This window comes from Dendropsophus ebraccatus, chromosome 1 (genome assembly GCF_027789765.1).
Source record: "Dendropsophus ebraccatus isolate aDenEbr1 chromosome 1, aDenEbr1.pat, whole genome shotgun sequence".
NCBI lineage: Eukaryota > Metazoa > Chordata > Amphibia > Anura > Hylidae > Dendropsophus > Dendropsophus ebraccatus.
The window spans coordinates 141,098,066-141,117,227 of record NC_091454.1 but is presented as its reverse complement, the minus strand read 5'-3'; the positions used below and the strand labels follow the sequence as shown (position 1 = coordinate 141,117,227).

General features: G+C 45.6%; 1 protein-coding gene across 3 annotated transcripts in view; it reads left to right on the top strand.

Annotated features, from left to right (window-relative positions):
- The window catches only part of ZNF592 (zinc finger protein 592), a 42,615-nt gene extending 30,433 nt beyond the window's left edge, over window positions 1-12,182 (top strand). For all 3 annotated transcript variants that reach the window (XM_069980329.1, XM_069980337.1, XM_069980345.1), the window contains 3 exons: window positions 8,268-8,377; window positions 10,345-10,483; window positions 10,801-12,182. In XM_069980329.1, coding sequence (XP_069836430.1) covers window positions 8,268-8,377; window positions 10,345-10,483; window positions 10,801-11,250 — 699 coding nt within the window. In that variant the 3' untranslated portion in view covers window positions 11,251-12,182. The remainder of the gene's footprint in view (window positions 1-8,267; window positions 8,378-10,344; window positions 10,484-10,800) is intronic.
- Window positions 12,183-19,162: the final 6,980 nt, after the last annotated feature.

Genomic DNA, 19,162 nt, shown 5'->3' with positions numbered 1-19,162 from the left:
AGAATGTAGGGTTCTGGCCAAAAGTTTTAAGGCAGACACAAATTTTGGTTTTCATAGTTTGCTGTCTCAGTGTCACTGTCGTTATAACTTTTAAAACCTAAATCTCAACAGTAGATGTGCTACAAAGCAGCTTTGCAACTTACATTCATAATTTTTTTTTATGAGTTGACTAAGGATTTCCATTGTGAGAGACAGGGTTTTCATGCCATAATCACGACCTTTCTGGCACAGAATAGTAGGATACGAAAGAACAAACGTTGATATGTGCCAAATACAACCCTATCTATGACATCAAGTAGGGATACCTGGGGCGATAGAATCCGAGGAAAGTCGAAGTGCTGATGCAGAAAGAGCAGAACAGAGGACCAGAAAGTAAGCACCTTAGGGCATGAAAATACGGAATGTAGAAAAGTTCCGGTGTCACTCTGACAACGGAAGCAGTTGTCATCCGCTGCCATTCCCAGGAGTTTCAAACGGCCAGGAGTATAGTAGACCCGATGCAAAAATCTGAACTGTATAAGGATATCACGCACACTCACTACTGAGGACAAGAAGTAATCAGTGACGTCCTCCCAGTCATCTAATGACAGTGACACTTTACTTTAATCACAAAATTCGAATTTCCACAAAATTTCAGCCCTGCTACAAAATGACCTGTTAACATAATCTTCTTATTATCTCAGGAGAAAGTGCTAATATGGACAAGGCAGCAGATATCTCTTTATTAAGCTGACTGTATTGTAAGAGCAGTCTGGTTGCTTTAAAAATGTGATGGTTCTTAAAATTAGTGTGTTCTTTAACCATGGAAATATGTTCAGTCATCATTGGTTTGTATCGAATGGGCTTTATAGCTAAGGACATTGCTTGTATGATTGGCCCTAAATCAACCATTTGTCAGATGATCAAGAACTTCAAGGAGAGAGTTTCAAATGCTAAATGACGAAGGTTTCAGGGTGCCCAGGAAAGATCAGGAAGTGCCAGGACAGTCTCCTAAAGTGGATTTTAAACCAAGGTACCACTGTATTTGTTAATACAAGGTTAAAACCTTGTGAAATGCATATGCCATATCTGACCAAAAGATCTAAAAACACTGAAGCAGCAAACTTTGTGAAAACTAAAATTTGTGGCAGTCTCAAAACTTTTGGCCAGGACTGTAAGATACCGACCAATACCTGCAATGGTAGAGCTGAAGTGATGAGCGTGCCTAGCGGCATAGCTGTAGTTTTCCAGTACAGCTCTATTTTGGCAGTGAGTTGTTGACGTTGAATCCAAAAGGAGGTCTGACAGAGGGGAACCTTAGTACAACTGTGACAACATGCCATTAAGCTGACAGAAAACTTGTATGGTGAATGGGGCATCTTGTTAGGGTAGGCCAAAGTTGCAAAGAAAAACTATTTTGCAGAATCCAAACCCAACAGAACTAAGGTCATCCAGTTTAGACAATTTCTTGTATGCTTTTTAATTCCAGTCCTCATGACCCACCAACAGGTCATGCCTTAAGGATATGCCATACAGAGAACACCTTTGATGCGCTAAGTATAATTATACTATCTGGGAAATACTAAGGAAATCCTCAAAACATGACCTGTTGGTGGGCCATGAGGACTGAAATTGAAAAGAACTGCTTTAGAGAATTGTCAAAATTGCCTAATTATCATTTTCCCAATCTCGCATGGTGTAAGCATTAAAAAAATTAGCCAAAGTCTAAATTTGCAGATTTTTGGTCAAATCACAGCCGAGAAAAAAAATTATTAAAAGAAGTGATTAAAATGTTGCATATATACAAAGGTGGTACTGATCAAAACTACAGATCATGGCACAAGACTGATCCCTTACACAGCCCTTCAGGCTTAAAGGGAATCAATCAAGACAATATAGGGTTCTGAGTTAGGCCACATAGATGTGTTCCATGTTCTGCACAGAACAGGGACGTGGAATGCCTGTGCACTCCTTTGTTCAGCATACTGATAGCATGATATTTTGTTGCACTTGCACTTTATTACATGCATTTACGCTTTAGGAATGAATTTTTAAACCTGTACTGATGCACTAACACTTTATATTGACAAGATCTGTCCCAGTAATATGGCTTCCCGCCTCCCCAAGGCTTGTTTTTATGTTGTTTTGTTGTGATAGTATTTCATGTTTTTCTACTTTTGGTAGCAAATTAGTGATAATTCCTTTCGGGCATAGATTTTTATTATAGGTGTAATTGTATTTTTTTTTTTTTTTATACTTAAAGGGAATGTGCCGCAAAGAAAAAAAAAATTAAAGTGTTAAAACCGAATTTATTTTTTTTTGGTTAATTTATATGTGTTTTTCATTTTTTTTTATGTAAGGAAATATGAGAAATATGAAAAATTAACTATCTAATTTTCCATATTTCCCAGTGATGGCCACCAGGGGGAGCTCCACTAGGAAACTGCTGGTAAAAGCAGCCTGAAAGACGGATGCTGAAAAAAAGAGGCAGTCTTTGCTCAACTGCTGTGACATCAGCACCTCCCTCCTCTTTTCACAGGGAAACAAAGAGGGGAAAGGTGCTATTATCTGTACTGCTGGGCAGCACCATTTTTTTGTTGTCTGCACAGCAGTACAGATACAAGCGTGTCCCTAGCCTTTCTAAATAAACCTCAGCTGCTGCAGAACCTTCTAATACACCTCAACCTGCTCCAGAACCACATACAGCTCGCCTGCCCACACTCACCTCCCGCACTTCTCATCGCCCATCCCCCGAATGCACATAGTATTGTTGTTACAATCACAGCTCATGCCTGTACACTTGGGATCAGCAAATGTGCAGCAGTAGCGAAACCCTTCGCTATGCTCGGCCGTCAGACGGTTGCATTAGAGCTCCGCTCCAGGTGTCTAGCAAATCTGGTTACAGCTCTGGGGAGCTTCTCCCAGGACTGTATCCAGCTTTTCCTAGCACCTGGAGCGGAGCTCTAATGCAGCCGGCTGACGGCCGAGCATAGCGAAGGGTTTCGCTACTGCTGCACATTTGCTGATCCTTAATGTACACTCATACAGGCGGCTCGTACATGCACTCTCATACAGGCAGCTGGTACATGCACACTCATACAGGCAGCTCGTACATGCAATCTCATACAGGCATCTCATTCATGCACTCTCATACAGGCAGCACGTACATGCACTCTCATACAGGCAGCTCGTACATGCACTCTCATACAGGCATCTCATTCATGCACTCTCATACAGGCAGCACGTACATGCACTCTCATACAGGCAGCACGTACATGCACTCTCATACAGGCAGCACGTACATGCACTCTCATACAGGCAGCACGTACATGCACTCTCATACAGGCAGCACGTACATGCACTCTCATACAGGCAGCACGTACATGCACTCTCATACAGACAGCTCATTCATGCACTCTCATACAGGCAGCTCGTACATGCACTCTCATACAGGCAGCACGTACATACACTCTCATACAGGCAGCTCATTCATGCACTCTCATACAGGCAGTTCATTCATGCACTCTCATACAGGCAGCTCATTCATGCACTCTCATACAGGCAGCTCATTCATGCACTCTCATACAGGCAGCTCATTCATGCACTCTCATACAGGCAGTTCATTCATGCACTCTCATACAGGCAGCTCATTCATGCACTCTCATACAGGCAGCTCATTCATGCACTCATACAGGCAGCTCATTCATGCACTCTCATACAGGCAGCTCATTCATGCACTCATACAGGCAGCTCATTCATGCACTCTCATACAGGCAGCTCATTCATGCACTCTCATTCAGGCAGCTTGTACATGCACTCTCATACAGGCAGCACGTACATGCACTCTCATACAGGCAGCTTGTACATGCACTCTCATACAGGCAGCACGTACATGCACTCATACAGGCAGCTCGTACATGCACTCTCATTCAGGCAGCACGTACATGCACTCTCATACAGGCAGCACGTACATGCACTCTCATACAGGCAGCTCGTACATGCACTCTCATTCAGGCAGCTCGCACATGCACTCTCATACAGGCAGCTCGCACATGCACTCTCATACAGGCAGCTTATTCATGCACTCTCATACAGGCATCTCATTCATGCACTCTCATACAGGCATCTCATTCATGCACTCTCATACAGGCATCTCATTCATGCACACTCATACAGGCAGCTCGTTCATGCACTCTCATTCAGGCAGCTTGTACATGCACTCTCATACAGGCAGCACGTACATGCACTCTCATACAGGCAGCTCATTCATGCACTCTCATACAGGCATCTCATTCATGCACTCTCATACAGGCATCTCATTCAAGCACTCTCATACAGGCAGCACGTATACGCACTCTCCTACAGGCAGCTCGTATACGCACTCTCCTACAGGCAGCTCGTACACGCACTCTCCTACAGGCAGCTCGTACACGCACTCTCCTACAGGCAGCTCGCACATGCACTCTCATACAGGCAGCTCATTCATGCACTCTCATACAGGCAGCACGTACATGCACTCTCATACAGGCAGCTCATTCATGCACTCTCATACAGGCAGCTCGTACATGCACTCTCATACAGGCAGCTGCGCAAAAGGGAGAAGCTGGGGTGACAGGAGGGAAGAGGCTGGGGTGACAGGAGGGAAGAAGCTGGGGTAAAGGGGAAGAGGCTAGGGTGACAGGAGGAAGAGGCTGGAGGAGGCTGGGGTGACAGGGGGAAGAAGCTGGGGTGACAGAGGGAGAGGCTGGAGGAGGCTGGGGTGACAAGGGGGAGAGGCTGGGGTGACGGGGGAGAGGCTGGGGTGACAAGGGGGAGAGGCTGGAGGAGGCTGGGGTGACAAGAGGGAGAAGCTGGAGGAGGCTGGGGTGACAGGGGGGAGAAGCTGGAGGAGGCTGGGGAGACGGGGGAGAGGCTGGGGTGTTAGGAGGAAGAAGCTGGAGGAGGCTGGGGTGACAGGGGGGAGAGGCTGGAGGAGGCTGGTGTGACAGGAGGGAGAGGCTGATGTGGCAGGGAGGAGGGAGGCTGGGGTGACTGGGGGGGAGAGGCTGGGGTGACGGGGCAGAGAGGCTGGGGTGACGGGGGGGGAGCTGATGTGGCAGAAGGAGCAACTGGGGGGGTGGGCGGGGAACAGCGGGGGGCACAGGGAGAAGGCACGGTAGAAGCAGGCGGGTCCCCCCCCCAGAACAGTTACAGGAGGTGGTGGGGGTGAAAGGAGGTGAAGGGGAGAGAGGAGGAGGAGGGTGATAGAAGGAGATGGGGGTGATAGAAGGAGATGGGGGTGAGAGGAGGAGAAGATGATGGGGGTGACAGAGGAGGTAAGGGGATGATGGGGGTGATAGAGGAGGTGAGGGGATGATGGGGGTGACAGAGGAGGGGATGATGGGGGCAGAGGAGGTGAGGGGATGATGGGGGTGATAGAGGAGGGGATGATGGGGGCAGAGGAGGTGAGGGGATGATGGGGGCAGAGGAGGTGAGGGGATGATGGGGGTGATAGAGGAGGGGATGATGGGGGCAGAGGAGGTGAGGGGATGATGGGGGCAGAGGAGGTGAGGGGATGATGGGGGCAGAGGAGGTGAGGGGATGATGGGGGCGTTAGAGGAGGGGATGATGGGGGTGATAGAGGAGGTGAGGGGATGATGGGGTGATAGAGGAGGTGAGGGGATGATGGGGGCAGAGGAGGTGAGGGGATGATGGGGGCAGAGGAGGTGAGGGGATGATGGGGGCAGAGGAGGGGATGATGGTGATAGAGGAGGGGATGATGGGGGCAGAGGAGGTGAGGGGATGATGGGGGTGATAGAGGAGGGGATGATGGGGCAGAGAAGGTGAGGGGATGATGGGGGCAGAGGAGGTGAGGGGATGATGGGGGTGATAAAGGAGGGGATGATGGGGGCAGAGAAGGTGAGGGGATGATGGGGTGATAGAGGAGGGGATGATGGGGCAGAGGAGGTGAGGGGATGATGGGGGCAGAGGAGGTGAGGGGATGATGGGGGCAGAGGAGGGGATGATGGGGGTGATAGAGGAGGGGATGATGGGGGCAGAGGAGGTGAGGGGATGATGGAGGCAGAGGAGGGGATGATGGGGGTGATAGAGGAGGGGATGATGGGGCAGAGGAGGTGAGGGGACGATGGGGGCAGAGGAGGTGAGGGGATGATGGGGGCAGAGGAGGGGATGATGGTGATAGAGGAGGGGATGATGGGGGCAGAGGAGGTGAGGGGATGATGGGGGTGATAGAGGAGGGGATGATGGGGCAGAGAAGGTGAGGGGATGATGGGGGCAGAGGAGGTGAGGGGATGATGGGGGTGATAGAGGAGGGGATGATGGGGGCAGAGAAGGTGAGGGGATGATGGGGTGATAGAGGAGGGGATGATGGGGCAGAGGAGGTGAGGGGATGATGGGGGTGATAGAGGAGGGGATGATGGGGGCAGAGGAGGTGAGGGGATGATGGGGTGATAGAGGAGGGGATGATGGGGCAGAGGAGGTGAGGGGATGATGGGGGTGATAGAGGAGGGGATGATGGGGCAGAGGAGGTGAGGGGATGATGGGGGTGATAGAGGAAAGGATGATGGGGGCAGAGGAGGTGAGGGGATGATGGGGCAGAGGAGGTGAGGGGATGATGGGGGTGATAGAGGAGGGGATGATGGGGGCAGAGGAGGTGAGGGGATGATGGGGGTGACAGAGGAGGGGATGATGGGGGCAGAGGAGGTGTGGGGATGATGGGGGTGATAGAGGAGGGGATGGGATGATGGGGGTGATAGAGGAGGGGATGATGGGGGCAGAGGAGGTGAGGGGATGATGGGGGTGATAGAGGAGGTGAGGGGATGATGGGGGTGATAGAGGAGGGGATGATGGGGGCAGAGGAGGTGAGGGGATGATTGGGGCAGAGGAGCTGAAGGGATGATGGGGCATCGGGGGGGTCTAATCGGGGCAGAATAATCCTTTGCAGACCTGAGAGGGATCCGGGCAGCTGTCAGTGAACCGGGCCGGCGAGGACTGGTGGTGCGCGGGGCTCCCCCGCTCCGGGCTGTGACAGGAGTGGAATGCGGCCTGGGAGATGGGGCAGCCCCGGCGTCCACCGGCCACCAGGTGGAAACAGCGGCGGCCGGTGGACGCCGGGGCTGCCCCATCTCCCAGGCAGCATTCCACTCCTGTCACAGCCCGGAGCGGGGGAGCCCCGCGCACCACCAGTCCTCGCCGGCCCGGTTCACTGACAGCTGCCCGGATCCCCCTCAGGTCTGCAAAGGATTATTCTGCCCCGATTAGACCCCACGATGCCCCATCATCCCCTCAGCTCCTCTGCCCCCATCATCCCCTCACCTCCTCTCTGCCCCCATCACCATCATGATGCCGGCGCTCCCGGGTCCGGCAGCCGCAGGGGGGACAGCATGCAGCAGACGCTGCTGTGCCCTGCTCCCCCTGCGATCAGCCTTACTCTCTCCTTCTTCCCCCCGCAGCATCTCCAAGCCCGTTCCCCCACAGAACGCTGCTGAGCTGCTGCTGGGGGAAAGAAGGAGAGAGCTGCGGTGACTGGTGCCGGGACATTGCTGGGTGATAGCAATGTCCCAGCACCCAAAGCAAAAGTTTATTTAATTTCTTTCCCTCCGGCGGGGGGCGGGGGTGGAGAGAGAGAGCTGCACACAGTTCTCCTGTACACTCACTGTGCGGTCTCTCTCTCCTCCCCGGTTCTCGTGCTGGGACCTCAAGAAAATGGCGCCGCCACCCGCCCCATGTACTGCAGCTGTGTACTGCGCATGTCTATGCACATGCGCAGTGCACAGTGACGGAGCCTCCAGCGAAGTGAACCAGACGGACTCCGTCGGTTCACTTCAATGATGTGGAGGTGCCGTATAGTGTCTGTGTGTGTGTTGTGAAATGACGTCACACACAGACACTATAAACATGGCAGCCCCCTGTGCAGCAATACATTTAAAAAAAAATAATGAAACACTACATTAAAAAAAAAAAAAAACATCCAACAGACTTTATACTTATTACTTTTCATTAAAAAATTATCAAAAATGTGACACTGTTCCTTTAAGTATCAAATTGGTATAGAGTTTCAAAATACTAAAGTTAGTATCAGTATCAAAGTCAAAATTTTGGTATGGTGACATCACTAGTTGCTAGGCAGCTTTTCTAATAATTTGGTCTGCATAAATGAGTTTCATAGTCCTTGTGTTAAAAGTGGATGTAATATTACTGTTAAATAATTCCCTCTTCCTGTGCACTGAATAGCATGAATAACATTGTGAGACAACTTGCTCATTACTGCAATATGTGCTTTTCTGTAGAGCATGAAAAGGTACCCATGCCGGCAATGTGAGCGTTCCTTCAACTCTACAACCAGCTTACGACGACATGCTAGAAATAACCATGATACAAAAAAGGAGTACGCCTGTTGGTAAGCCTTTAAATTACATTTCCATAATGGTAGCAGCCTTTCAGATATTACTCTCATATTTACTGAAAATATTATCATTTACATCTGTGACTGACTGGATCTTTCAGTCGATAGGTATGCCTCTGTTTAGAGAGGGAGAACTGCAATACAATTTTGTGTGCGTGTGAACAAGAATCAAAGTGACATATTCTGCTCTGAGGTTTTTGGAAAGTCAAATTCAGGAATTTTGGATAAAGAAAAGCATTATTTATTTCGTTTTTGGCTCATCTCGGTGCCTTTAGGAGATTTAAATAAAACAAATATATTAAACTGGCATTACCTATTTCATCCTGTAGTAGAGAAGTATAATTGACGTCTTTACAAATTGTCCTAAATTTCTACATAATAAACATATAAAAGTCATCTAGTGGACAGTTAGTCAAAAGCTTGTCCCGTACCCAGTATGCTCGAGCCATCATAATTGGCACTCCACCAATGGAGCAAAAACTATGCACAATTTACCATTAATAAAATCGTGCTGTGTTTGATAGGTGGTTCTCAGCTATGTGTCTACCATGGTTCAGCCACATCATAAATGGTCTCCCTGAGGAAACTTTTGAGTAGTTGTTTGGCTGGGTCTATACTGTGTTTTTGCAATCCTTTTTTTCCCATCTGTTTCATGCCAAAAAAAAAAAGATGCATTTGTGTGCATCTGTTTTGATCTGGTTTTCCATTGACTTCCACTATAAAAAAAATGCTGCAAAAAACAAAAAAAAGCATTATGAACTGGGTTTTTTTATAATGGAAGTCAATAGAAAAAATTGATTGCATAAAACTATTGCAAAAATGCAGTGTGAACCCAGCCTTAAGCACCTAAAAACCACAATCAATATAAGGTGATTGAAGAGTTTGCATTTCAGCATGTGTCTGTGGGTATTTATAGAGTGTATAACAAATCTAACACTTTCTCCACTCTTACTACAGACTGCCATTAGATGCTGTTATATGTAAAACATGAGCCACTTATTCTACCCAATGATTCCCTGGCTCTAAACTAGCACCCAATACATAGTATAAACAAATATGTCCCTGGCCGGGGACACCAGGAAGCTCAGTGCTCCCGGCCGGGGTGGGGGCGGGCTGACGCGGCCGGCATACAAGAGCAGAGAGCGCCGGCCGGCCAGATAGTGTGAGGAACGGGGCGTGCGGGCGGGAGGGAGTCAGCGGCCTGCCGGACAGTGAGGAGCGGCGCGGGCGGCGGGAAGTCAGCGGCGCAGTAGTAAGTTTGAAGCCGGGAGGAGGAGCAGCGGGGGGCATGAAAAGCAGCCCCTGTGTCAGCGGCGGCATAGCACAGGTACTACACCCCCCATTATCTGCAGATAATGGGGGAGTAGTACTGTGTATATGTGCCCAGCACCGAGCAGGGAGGGAGGGGGGAGGTAGATGGCACTTCTCTCCCTCCCTGCTCGGTGCCCTGCAAATGTATTCATTGAATACATTTATGGGATACTTTGGGGAGCAAGGACACTTGCTCCCCAAAGTATTCCATAAATGTATTCATGAAGTCACAAAAGTACAGTGCATAACATTACATTACATACACTGTAATTCCTATGCAGTGTCCAGCAGGGGCGCACTATATATAGAAGTCAATGGTACTCATTGACTTCTATATAGAGAGCGCCCCTGCTGGAAACTCCATAGGAATTACACCATACGTCGTGACGTCACTGGATCTGAGAGAATTCTAACACTTCCTGATACACTAAATTAAGGGAAATGGCAGTATATGAGCATTTCCCATAATTAATGTACATTAGAAAAATGTATAATTTTCTATAAGTAATAACATACTTATAGGATAGGTTATCCTGCAAAGTCAACTGAAACAGGTTTTTTTTAATTATTAGAACTGTTTTATGAAGCGTAGATTCCTGTCATTATCAGAATAAATTCCATATATTGTATCATCATTTTGTACCTTTCAGCTATTGTACTGAGAAGCCTACTTTTGCCAAGCCGTCCATGCTGGCCAATCACATAATTTTAATGCATGGCATCAAAAACCCTGAAGTCCCCCAGCTGCCCTCTTCAAAAACAACAACTTCGCCTGGAGATCAAGAGCAGGTACAATATGCCAAATTACAGGAAGGGAAAATAACAATAATTACAAAAATGAGAACTGGAAGTGCGGTCATTTTAGCTATTACTTTCGGATTAGTTTGCATCCCAGTAAATGGTAGTAAACAGTTACTCTGTTGCTTATTCAGAAGTGACAACTAGTATTACTGCAGTTTTGTTGTCTATCCACAACAAGACAGGAGCCCTTTGCGTTAACTTCTCATTTATAAGTAAATGGTCATTATTACATTTTGGGTGAAATTCCTGATAATGAGTTGCACAAGATATTGTTTTTTTACTGAAACTTTGTTTCTGCTCTCTAGACTGCTGGTCCAAAGAAAGCTGTCAAAAAGGAACTTAAGGACTCAGATGCAAAGGATGGTCCAGATGCAAAGAAGCTAAAAGCAGCGTATAAATGTGCAAAGTGTGGCTTTACTGCAGTCAGCAGTAAAGAATTTTTAGAGCACATACCTCAGCACAAGAGTGACAACTCAACATGCCAGTGTGTGCACTGTGGCTTGTGTTACACATCCCAAATATCACTCAACAGACACCTCTTTATTGTGCACAAGGTCAAGGATGAAGAGGAGGATGAGGAGAGGCCAGCCAACCCTGACACAGAAAAGCATGTTCCAAGTACAAAGTTGGAGCAATCGTGGGAGTGTGCACAATGTGATTTAACCTTTGATCTTCAGAGTGCGCATGCTGCTCACATACGGACTCACAAAGAGAGCCCTGATAGCAGACAGAAAACAGGATCCCCTAAAGCGTAATAAATATTGGACTTGAAAAGAACATGTGTGACACTAAAGCATATGTTAATGACTAAAAAGAGAGAAATTAAAAATATTTTTAATGAGAAACTGAGGGGGATGTTCATTCAAATTAAAAAACCTAGCAACTAAGAGTTAAGGTACTGTATTTGTTTATGTGGACTGTTAAGCATTCATTTAGGACACGTTTGACCTTTCACATGGACCTCAAGGCCCAGCAATATGAGGGGGACAGCAGAAAGACAAAAAAGGAAAGTGAGAAATGTAAGTTGTTGTTTTTTCCCCCCAGCTCTTTAACAGAGCGTTTGCTCGTATTCCAGTATTCGTCATCAGCTTAGACTGAGTCTGTCTTTTAAGAGAGACTTGTACATTTGTGAAAAAAATGGTCCTTTTCAGTTTTTCTTTCCCATTGTGGTCAGATTTTATCCACTTAAATGATGCAGCATTTGGTATGTACATTAAAATGTTTCACTGGGCAGTCATATGTAAGCTAACAAACAACCTACAGGCCAGCAATGGGAGAGTTACAGGAGGATAGTAGGATGCGATTCCTGGGAAACACTGCTTTTAGTTCTAGGGAATCTGTCCGTAGTTTCATGCTGCTTGAACCGAGGGCAGCATGAATCACTCACAGGCTTCCCTATCACAATGATTTATGATTCACAGAGTAATCATATTTGTATAGTGGGAAATGGAGCTCCAGGTCCCTGATAGACAGACCACTCTCTATTTGTGTTTTAGGTCATGAAGGTCTAACTATGATTACTCTAAAAATTATATAACGTTGGTATATGGAAGCCTTTCAGTGTTTTAAGCTGTTCAGGCAGCATGAAACTAGTGACAGATTTCCTTGCACACAGATAGAAATGAATTTTAACAATTAAAAGGGTACTCTGGGCTGGGGGGCTTTTTTGGCTATGGCCGGCGAGGAGGTGGATGAGGGCAATGATGTCCCCAAACCTCCCCGGTTTCAGCGCAGTGTACCGGATCGCACCACTCCTAGTCCGCGCTGTCCGGCTGTTTCCTGGTCTCTGCAGGGGCTTGAGACGTGACATTTCAAGTCCGCTCAGCCAGTCAGTGGCAGAGGCAGGATCTCGCCTCTGCCACTGACTGGCCGAGCGGACTTGAAACGTCACGTCTCCAGCCCGCGTCAGAGACCAGGAAGCGGCCGGACAGCGCGGACTAGGAGCGGCGCGGTTTGGAACACGCCGCTTGAATCGGGGAGGTAAGGGGACGTCATTGCCCTCATCCACCTCCTCCCCGGCCATTGCCAAAAAAGCCCCTTAGTCCGGAGTACCCCTTTAAGTAACATTACACAGGACCTGCGACCTCTTCTGACCTGTGTGTTTTAGCAAATACATGTATTGCCTATCAAAAATAATATATGTTTTGGAGAATCCTTTCTAGCAGCTGTGTATTGTCATTCCTCTTAGAAATGTATGAATAAAAGGACAACTGGACTGAGAGGGGGTGGTAAAGCCCAGTTACCAATTTACATCTGCATTTCCAGGAGGAATGGCACTACACCAGCTAAGGTAAGATACCTCTGATTGTTGTTTTATAGAGAGCACAGGTATTTACTAAAACACAAATGTCAAGAGCCTAGAAAGGTCCTCTTAAACCTCACAATAAGCAATGTCTTAGACCATGCAGGTTAAAGCTATGTTCCCACAACAACTTTTTTTGGCTGTTTCATGGTCTTCAGTCATTTTGGTGCCAAAACCTGCTTGTTTTATTCAAATTACGGCCATAGCTTGCATAAACTGCTGTGTTTTGGCACCAAAATGTCAACCATCCCAAAAAAATGCACACAAAACAGACAAAAAAAATAAAGGTGTTGTGGGAACATAGTCTAATGGAACACATGTTCACTTGTAAAACCTATGTTTTAAAACCCTGCAGGCTGTTTCCATAGTACACAATTCACTATGTAGAACTTAAAACTCTTTATTAACACTTATTTTAGTGCTGTTTTATTCCTGGAATTGTCTCCTCTAGTAAAACTAAGGCCTTTTTTCCATGTAAGTAGGGTGACTTTTGTATGACTATGCAGAATGAGCAAGAATGTCCAATGGTATTGCTTAATGTAAACTAATAACATGGTTATGAGAGGGCTTAGTGTCAATATTGACACAGTACACGTGGCACGGTATATGGAGTGAAGAATTACGGAGTCTGGTTAGTTTGTCTATAGTATTCATCATGCAATAACTATAAAGCATGGTCTGTGAGTTGTTTGGCTCTACCTAACAAAAGTCATACAAAATCTATTTTACCTCATGTGCATATTCATTTATATTTTATGTGGCCCCTGGATTAATGGACGGTATAATGTGTTAGGATTGTGTAGGATGTATTAGACTTGAATGTTATATAGTTAGTGGCTTGACACTCGTCATAAATCTATCTTAAGAGAGCAAAAGTGCCTCTGCTAGTGAAAGTGTTCTTTTTAGAAACAGATAAAAGCTATAGAGGGATTGGAGTAACTGCATTACTTACACTGTTCCAGTCTTGAGTTATGATTCTGTAAACCTGTATTATAATCCAGAGCAGCATTCACAATTCTACTGCTGCCACTGGTATCATTAAGTATCATTAAATTCAACCTTTTTTTCTTTTCCTAGACATATCCTTCATGTCATTTGTAAATTTATGTTCAGCAGTGGGATTTATTTCACCTCACACAGGCCCAGTGGTGACTGGCTGGATTGTAACTAATGAAACATGTCTGACAGCAGAGTTTATACATGTAGAGACGGATAACTGATGGTAAAATAAACCAATATGACAATAAGCAGTATGGCTTCACAATAACGGTACAATGCCAGAAAAATATTTGGGTTGATGATTCTGATAGTGGTTTACATCTTTTATTTATATAGGTGTTTTAGCGGTGGTTTAAAATAATACCAATTGTTATGACGGTTATAATACAGTTGAGCCCTATGTGTAAAAATGAGTGCAGACAAAGACAACGCTTGTTATTGGCTACTATGGTGACTTTCCCACAATTTTACGGCACTAGTTGCTTGGGCCTTAGTGGAGAGGTGTAATACTGTGCATTAAGAGACTGTAAGCTGTATAACTGTTATCAGTTTCTGGAAATGTTACAGATACTGTAAAAAAAAAAGCTGTTTAGGATCATAATAGTTAAGTAGAAATTTTAGGCCAGCTGGAATTCCTAGAATTCCTTTAAAAAAATTGTGATTCCTGGATGAACAAAATAAAAATTATATAGAATTTGCACCCTATTGTTTTGGGAGTTACCATTCAGGTAAATAAAATATGAGATCCATCTTTTGGGCATTTTTAGGGCGCGTTCTAGTGACTGAAAGTCTTTGACCAAATCTGCACATGATCAGCATTGTCCTTTAGAGAATGAGGGAGTTATGCATGCTATCATTCACAATATGATATCAGCAAATGTAGAAAAGATGAATCCTTGGTCTCCTAGCTCTCTTCATTTATGTGACAAACACTTGTTGCCATTGGTGGCCATGTACAAGGCAATTCCCACCTTACTTCCATAGAGCTGGCTCAGTGTTGCACACTTGGGAGTAGTCTAACGCAAAACTGGTGACTGATGGCGGAATCTGAACATCTTTCTACGAGAAAACATGAAGTAATCATGATATTTTTTAAATACCTAATTTCTGCATCATTTAATGTCCAAAAATCTGACATTGCACAGCTTGTCCTTGTATTTCCTAAGCCAGTATATGCAACATTACTTTCCTGTTATTGTCTGCAATGTGCTGCTGACTCCACCTTGTCCCCTTCAGCAAGAGGTCTCTACAAGTATTCTGCCCACATTCTAGACTAGCCTATTATCACCCAGTTTTCAATGTTATTATGACTTATTGAAGATTGTTTTTATTGTATTTAAATGTAGTCATATTGACTATGTATACATATATAAATATAAATAAATATATATATACTTTCACAACATTTTTTTTTTTCCTTTTTTGATTTTTAAGGTGCTGTCTCGCTTGTCATAAAAATATTATATGATATCCATTAGATTTTATATGTACATATGTGCATGACTATGTATATAGAATACGATAGTGTATGTATTAGTGTGTGCATATATATGCAATCATTTCACCTATCCGTAAACTGCCTTTATTTTTCCATATGCCATATTCTTGTAAACCTTGCACAATTTACATATATATATTAATATATAATAAACACCTCATGTTTTCATGCAGAATTACATCACATTGTTGCTGGATCTTGTAGGATTGGACTTCTGTGTGACTGCTAAAGCTTTATAAGGTTAACATAAGTTACATACTTTATGATGCTTTACCCCCCTTGGCATTGTCTAAAAGCCATTTATGAGCCTATGTGAAGGCCGCTTGGCAAAGCCCAAAGACAAGCTTACAGCTGTAGGATTTGTTTGATTTGTTTCCTTTTTTCTGTCCAATGTTAAAGTCCTGCAAGTCAACCAGTAGCAAGTAATAGAGCCCTGCATGTGTCAGAAATTAAAGACATCTAAGCAGTGCATTATGCATACAATATGCATTCTAAATGAGAATTTAGCAAACAAATGTTTCTTTTAACAGGGCATATAGATTTGTCCTAAGATTATATTGATTGGGCTCTAGGAGCTCAGATACCCACCAGTGCTCTGTGGACAGTCCAAACCTTCTTAGGCACTGCTTAAAGGTTTCTGTCACTAGAAATCAATATCTCCTCTGTTGCAAATACTATGTCAGGGATAATATATGATGGTTCTTTGTAGCAATCATGCTATATAGAATAAAATGCATATAATTAAAAGTAAATGTTATAAAACACTACGATCATTTTATGCTTTCCATGATAAACGTATTCACATCCAGCTCATTCACACATTATAAAGAGTAATATATTTTGGTACAACTGCCTGATATGTCTACCATTTTAGACTACCTGTCACCATGACCCTTTTAGATCCCAGCACATCTACATCAAGCTGAACTAGAGAGTTTAGCAAGTCTCCCCATCCTTCTCAGAAACATGCAATAGAGCCTGTCCTGGTGACATGTTTTCTTTAAACGACATGCAGTGGCAAACCGTAACATTCACACTTCTTCTGCCATGGCCAGATAGAAACATGTATTAGTGAATGTGTCAGTATTAGGTACGCTCCCTACACTGCCATCCATGCCATGCTGCTAAGTGACGCCGCACCTTCTTCCCCTTTCCCATGAATAAATGTATTAACTGCAGTATGATTTGATCTCTTGCTGAGCCAAGTTCTCATCTACTGTTAACTTTGTTTAAAGACGTCATATAATTTAATGAAAAAGAGAAATAATTGCTATTTATCGTATTGCCTCTAAAGATTAGGATTTTGTCTACTTGTGTTTTGATACAGACAAATCTGAGTATTTCTACCCTCTTTTATAACAATGTGCAGACTAGAATAATGTACATAGCAACCTGTCCGTAGATTTCTGTTCTGGGAACCTCCTCTTACATTTGTTGGATCTTCTGAGGATTGTATGTATGTTTGCTTCAGAATATTTCAAATAAAAGACTTAAACAGAAAGCCTGAGTGGCTGTCTATGCTTGACTGGAAATGCACCCACATATTGCATAGATAGGCTATGTTCCCCCTATGGGATTCTATTGGAAAAAGGCAGCCATCTGTTGATAATGACAGCTGCAAATAATGATCATTATTAGCTGCCATCAGGCTCTTCCTTTTCCTGATAAAGGACAGCATGTTCCCATAGTGGGAACATAGCCATATACTGTAGGCTTCCAGCATATGACCATGTGCATTATGGTCCACTGTAGAGCAATCTGTATGGTTAAAGGGAATCTGTCAGCACCTGGGCTGGTCCCAAGGTGCTGACAGTTAAGTGTTGATGTGTTTCCCACATTGTCTGGCCTCTCATTCTTTTTGTCCGCGGTACTATACTTTGTCCCCAATCCGTCCCAATACCTTGTTATCAAGTGTCATAGAGGTGTAGCGGTGAGGTATTCATGCCGCACTTCGGCACGCCTCACCTCTACTGCCTCCTCCTTTGGCGTGGCTGGTCATTGTGGCCCGCCCTCCTGCTTCCCGGTGACACAATCTTTATTTGCGCATGCGCTGTTCCTGGCACGGGCCGTGTGCGTCCATTTGCCGGCTCAGGCCTGCGCCCTGGATGTGTGCGGCCTGCGGCGTTAACGCGCATGCGCCGTATTTTGGGGGTCGGGGAAGCTGTAGCGCCGCAGGCGCACTGAGGGCCTGGAGCCAATGCCCTCGGTTGGTACGTTAACGCCGACGGTCCGCAGTCCGCACACATCCAGGGCGCAGGCCCGAGCCGGCAAATGGGCGCACACGGCCCGGGACAAACTATAGCACGAGGACAAAAAGAATGAGAGGCCAGACAATGTGGGACACACATCTGCACTACACTGTCAGCACCTCGGGACCAGCCCAAGGGCTGACCGTTTCCCTTAAAGGAGAAGTCCGGCCAAAATGTATTTTTTATATGTTATTACTGATGGAAAGTTATACAATTTTCTAATGTACATTAATTATGGGAAATGCTCATATACTGCTATTTCCCTTAATTTAGTGTATCAGGAAGTGTTAGAATTATCTCTGAAGCAGTGACGTCACGACGAATGGTGTAATTCCTATGGAGTGTCCAGTAGGGGGCGCACTATATATATATAGAAGTCAATGAGTACCATTGACTTCTATATATAGTGCGCCCCAGCTGGACACTCCATTTACATACACATCCATTGTAATTCCAATGTAGTATACAGTGATTTTGATTGAATACATTTATGAAATACTTTGGGGAGCAAGTGTCCTTGCTCCCCAAAGTATTCCATAAATGTAAGCAATCAGTACATAACAGTAAGCCCGCCGAATCGCCGCCGCCCGCCCGCCGCTACCGAACGCCCGCCGCTCTGGACTACTGAACTACTACTCTCCCCACCTGCTCATAGCATGCACAGGTGATGGGAGAGTAGTAGCTGGGTTATATCTCCGAGATCGCTGATGCCGCGCAGGGGAGCCGCTCATCACTGCAGCCATCATCCCCCTCCTGCTGCTTCCTTACTCTATCTCAGCTATATAATCCGGCTACTACTCTCCCATCACCTGCACATGCTATGAGCAGGTGGGGAGAGTAGTAGTTCGCCGCCGCTGATGCTGCCGTGCAGGGGAGCCGCACATCACTGCAGCCATCATCCCCCTCCTGCTGCTTCTTGCTTCCTTAATCTATCTGATGGCTGACTCCCCGCCCGGCCGCCGGCACGTGTGATCGGAGAGCGGCGGCCGGGCGGGGAGTCAGCCATCAGATAGAGTAAGGAAGCAGCAGGAGGGGGATGATGGCTGCAGTGATGTGCGGCTCCCCTGCATGGCAGCATCAGCGGCGGCGGCGGCGAACTACTACTCTTCCCACCTGCTCATAGCATGCGCAGGTGATAGGACAGTAGTAGCCGGATTATATCTCTGAGATAGAGTAAGGAAGCAGCAGGAGGGGGATGATGTCGGAGATATAACCCAGCTACTACTCTCCCATCACCTGCTCATGCTATGAGCAGGTGGGGAGAGTAGTAGTAGTTCAGTAGTCCAGAGCGGTGGGCGGCGGCGATTCGGCGGGCTTACTGTTATGTACTGATTGCTTACATTTATGGAATACTTTGGGGAGCAAGGACACTTGCTCCCCAAAGTATTTCATAAATGTATTCAATCAAAAACACTGTATACTACATTTACATACACATCCATTGTAATTCCAATGGAGTGTCCAGCAGGGGCGCACTATATATAGAAGTCAATGGTACTCATTGACTTCTATATATAGTGCACCCCCTACTGGACACTCCATAGGAAGTACGCCATTCGTCGTGACGTCACTGCTTCAGAGATAATTCTAACACTTCCTGATACAATAAATTAAGGGAA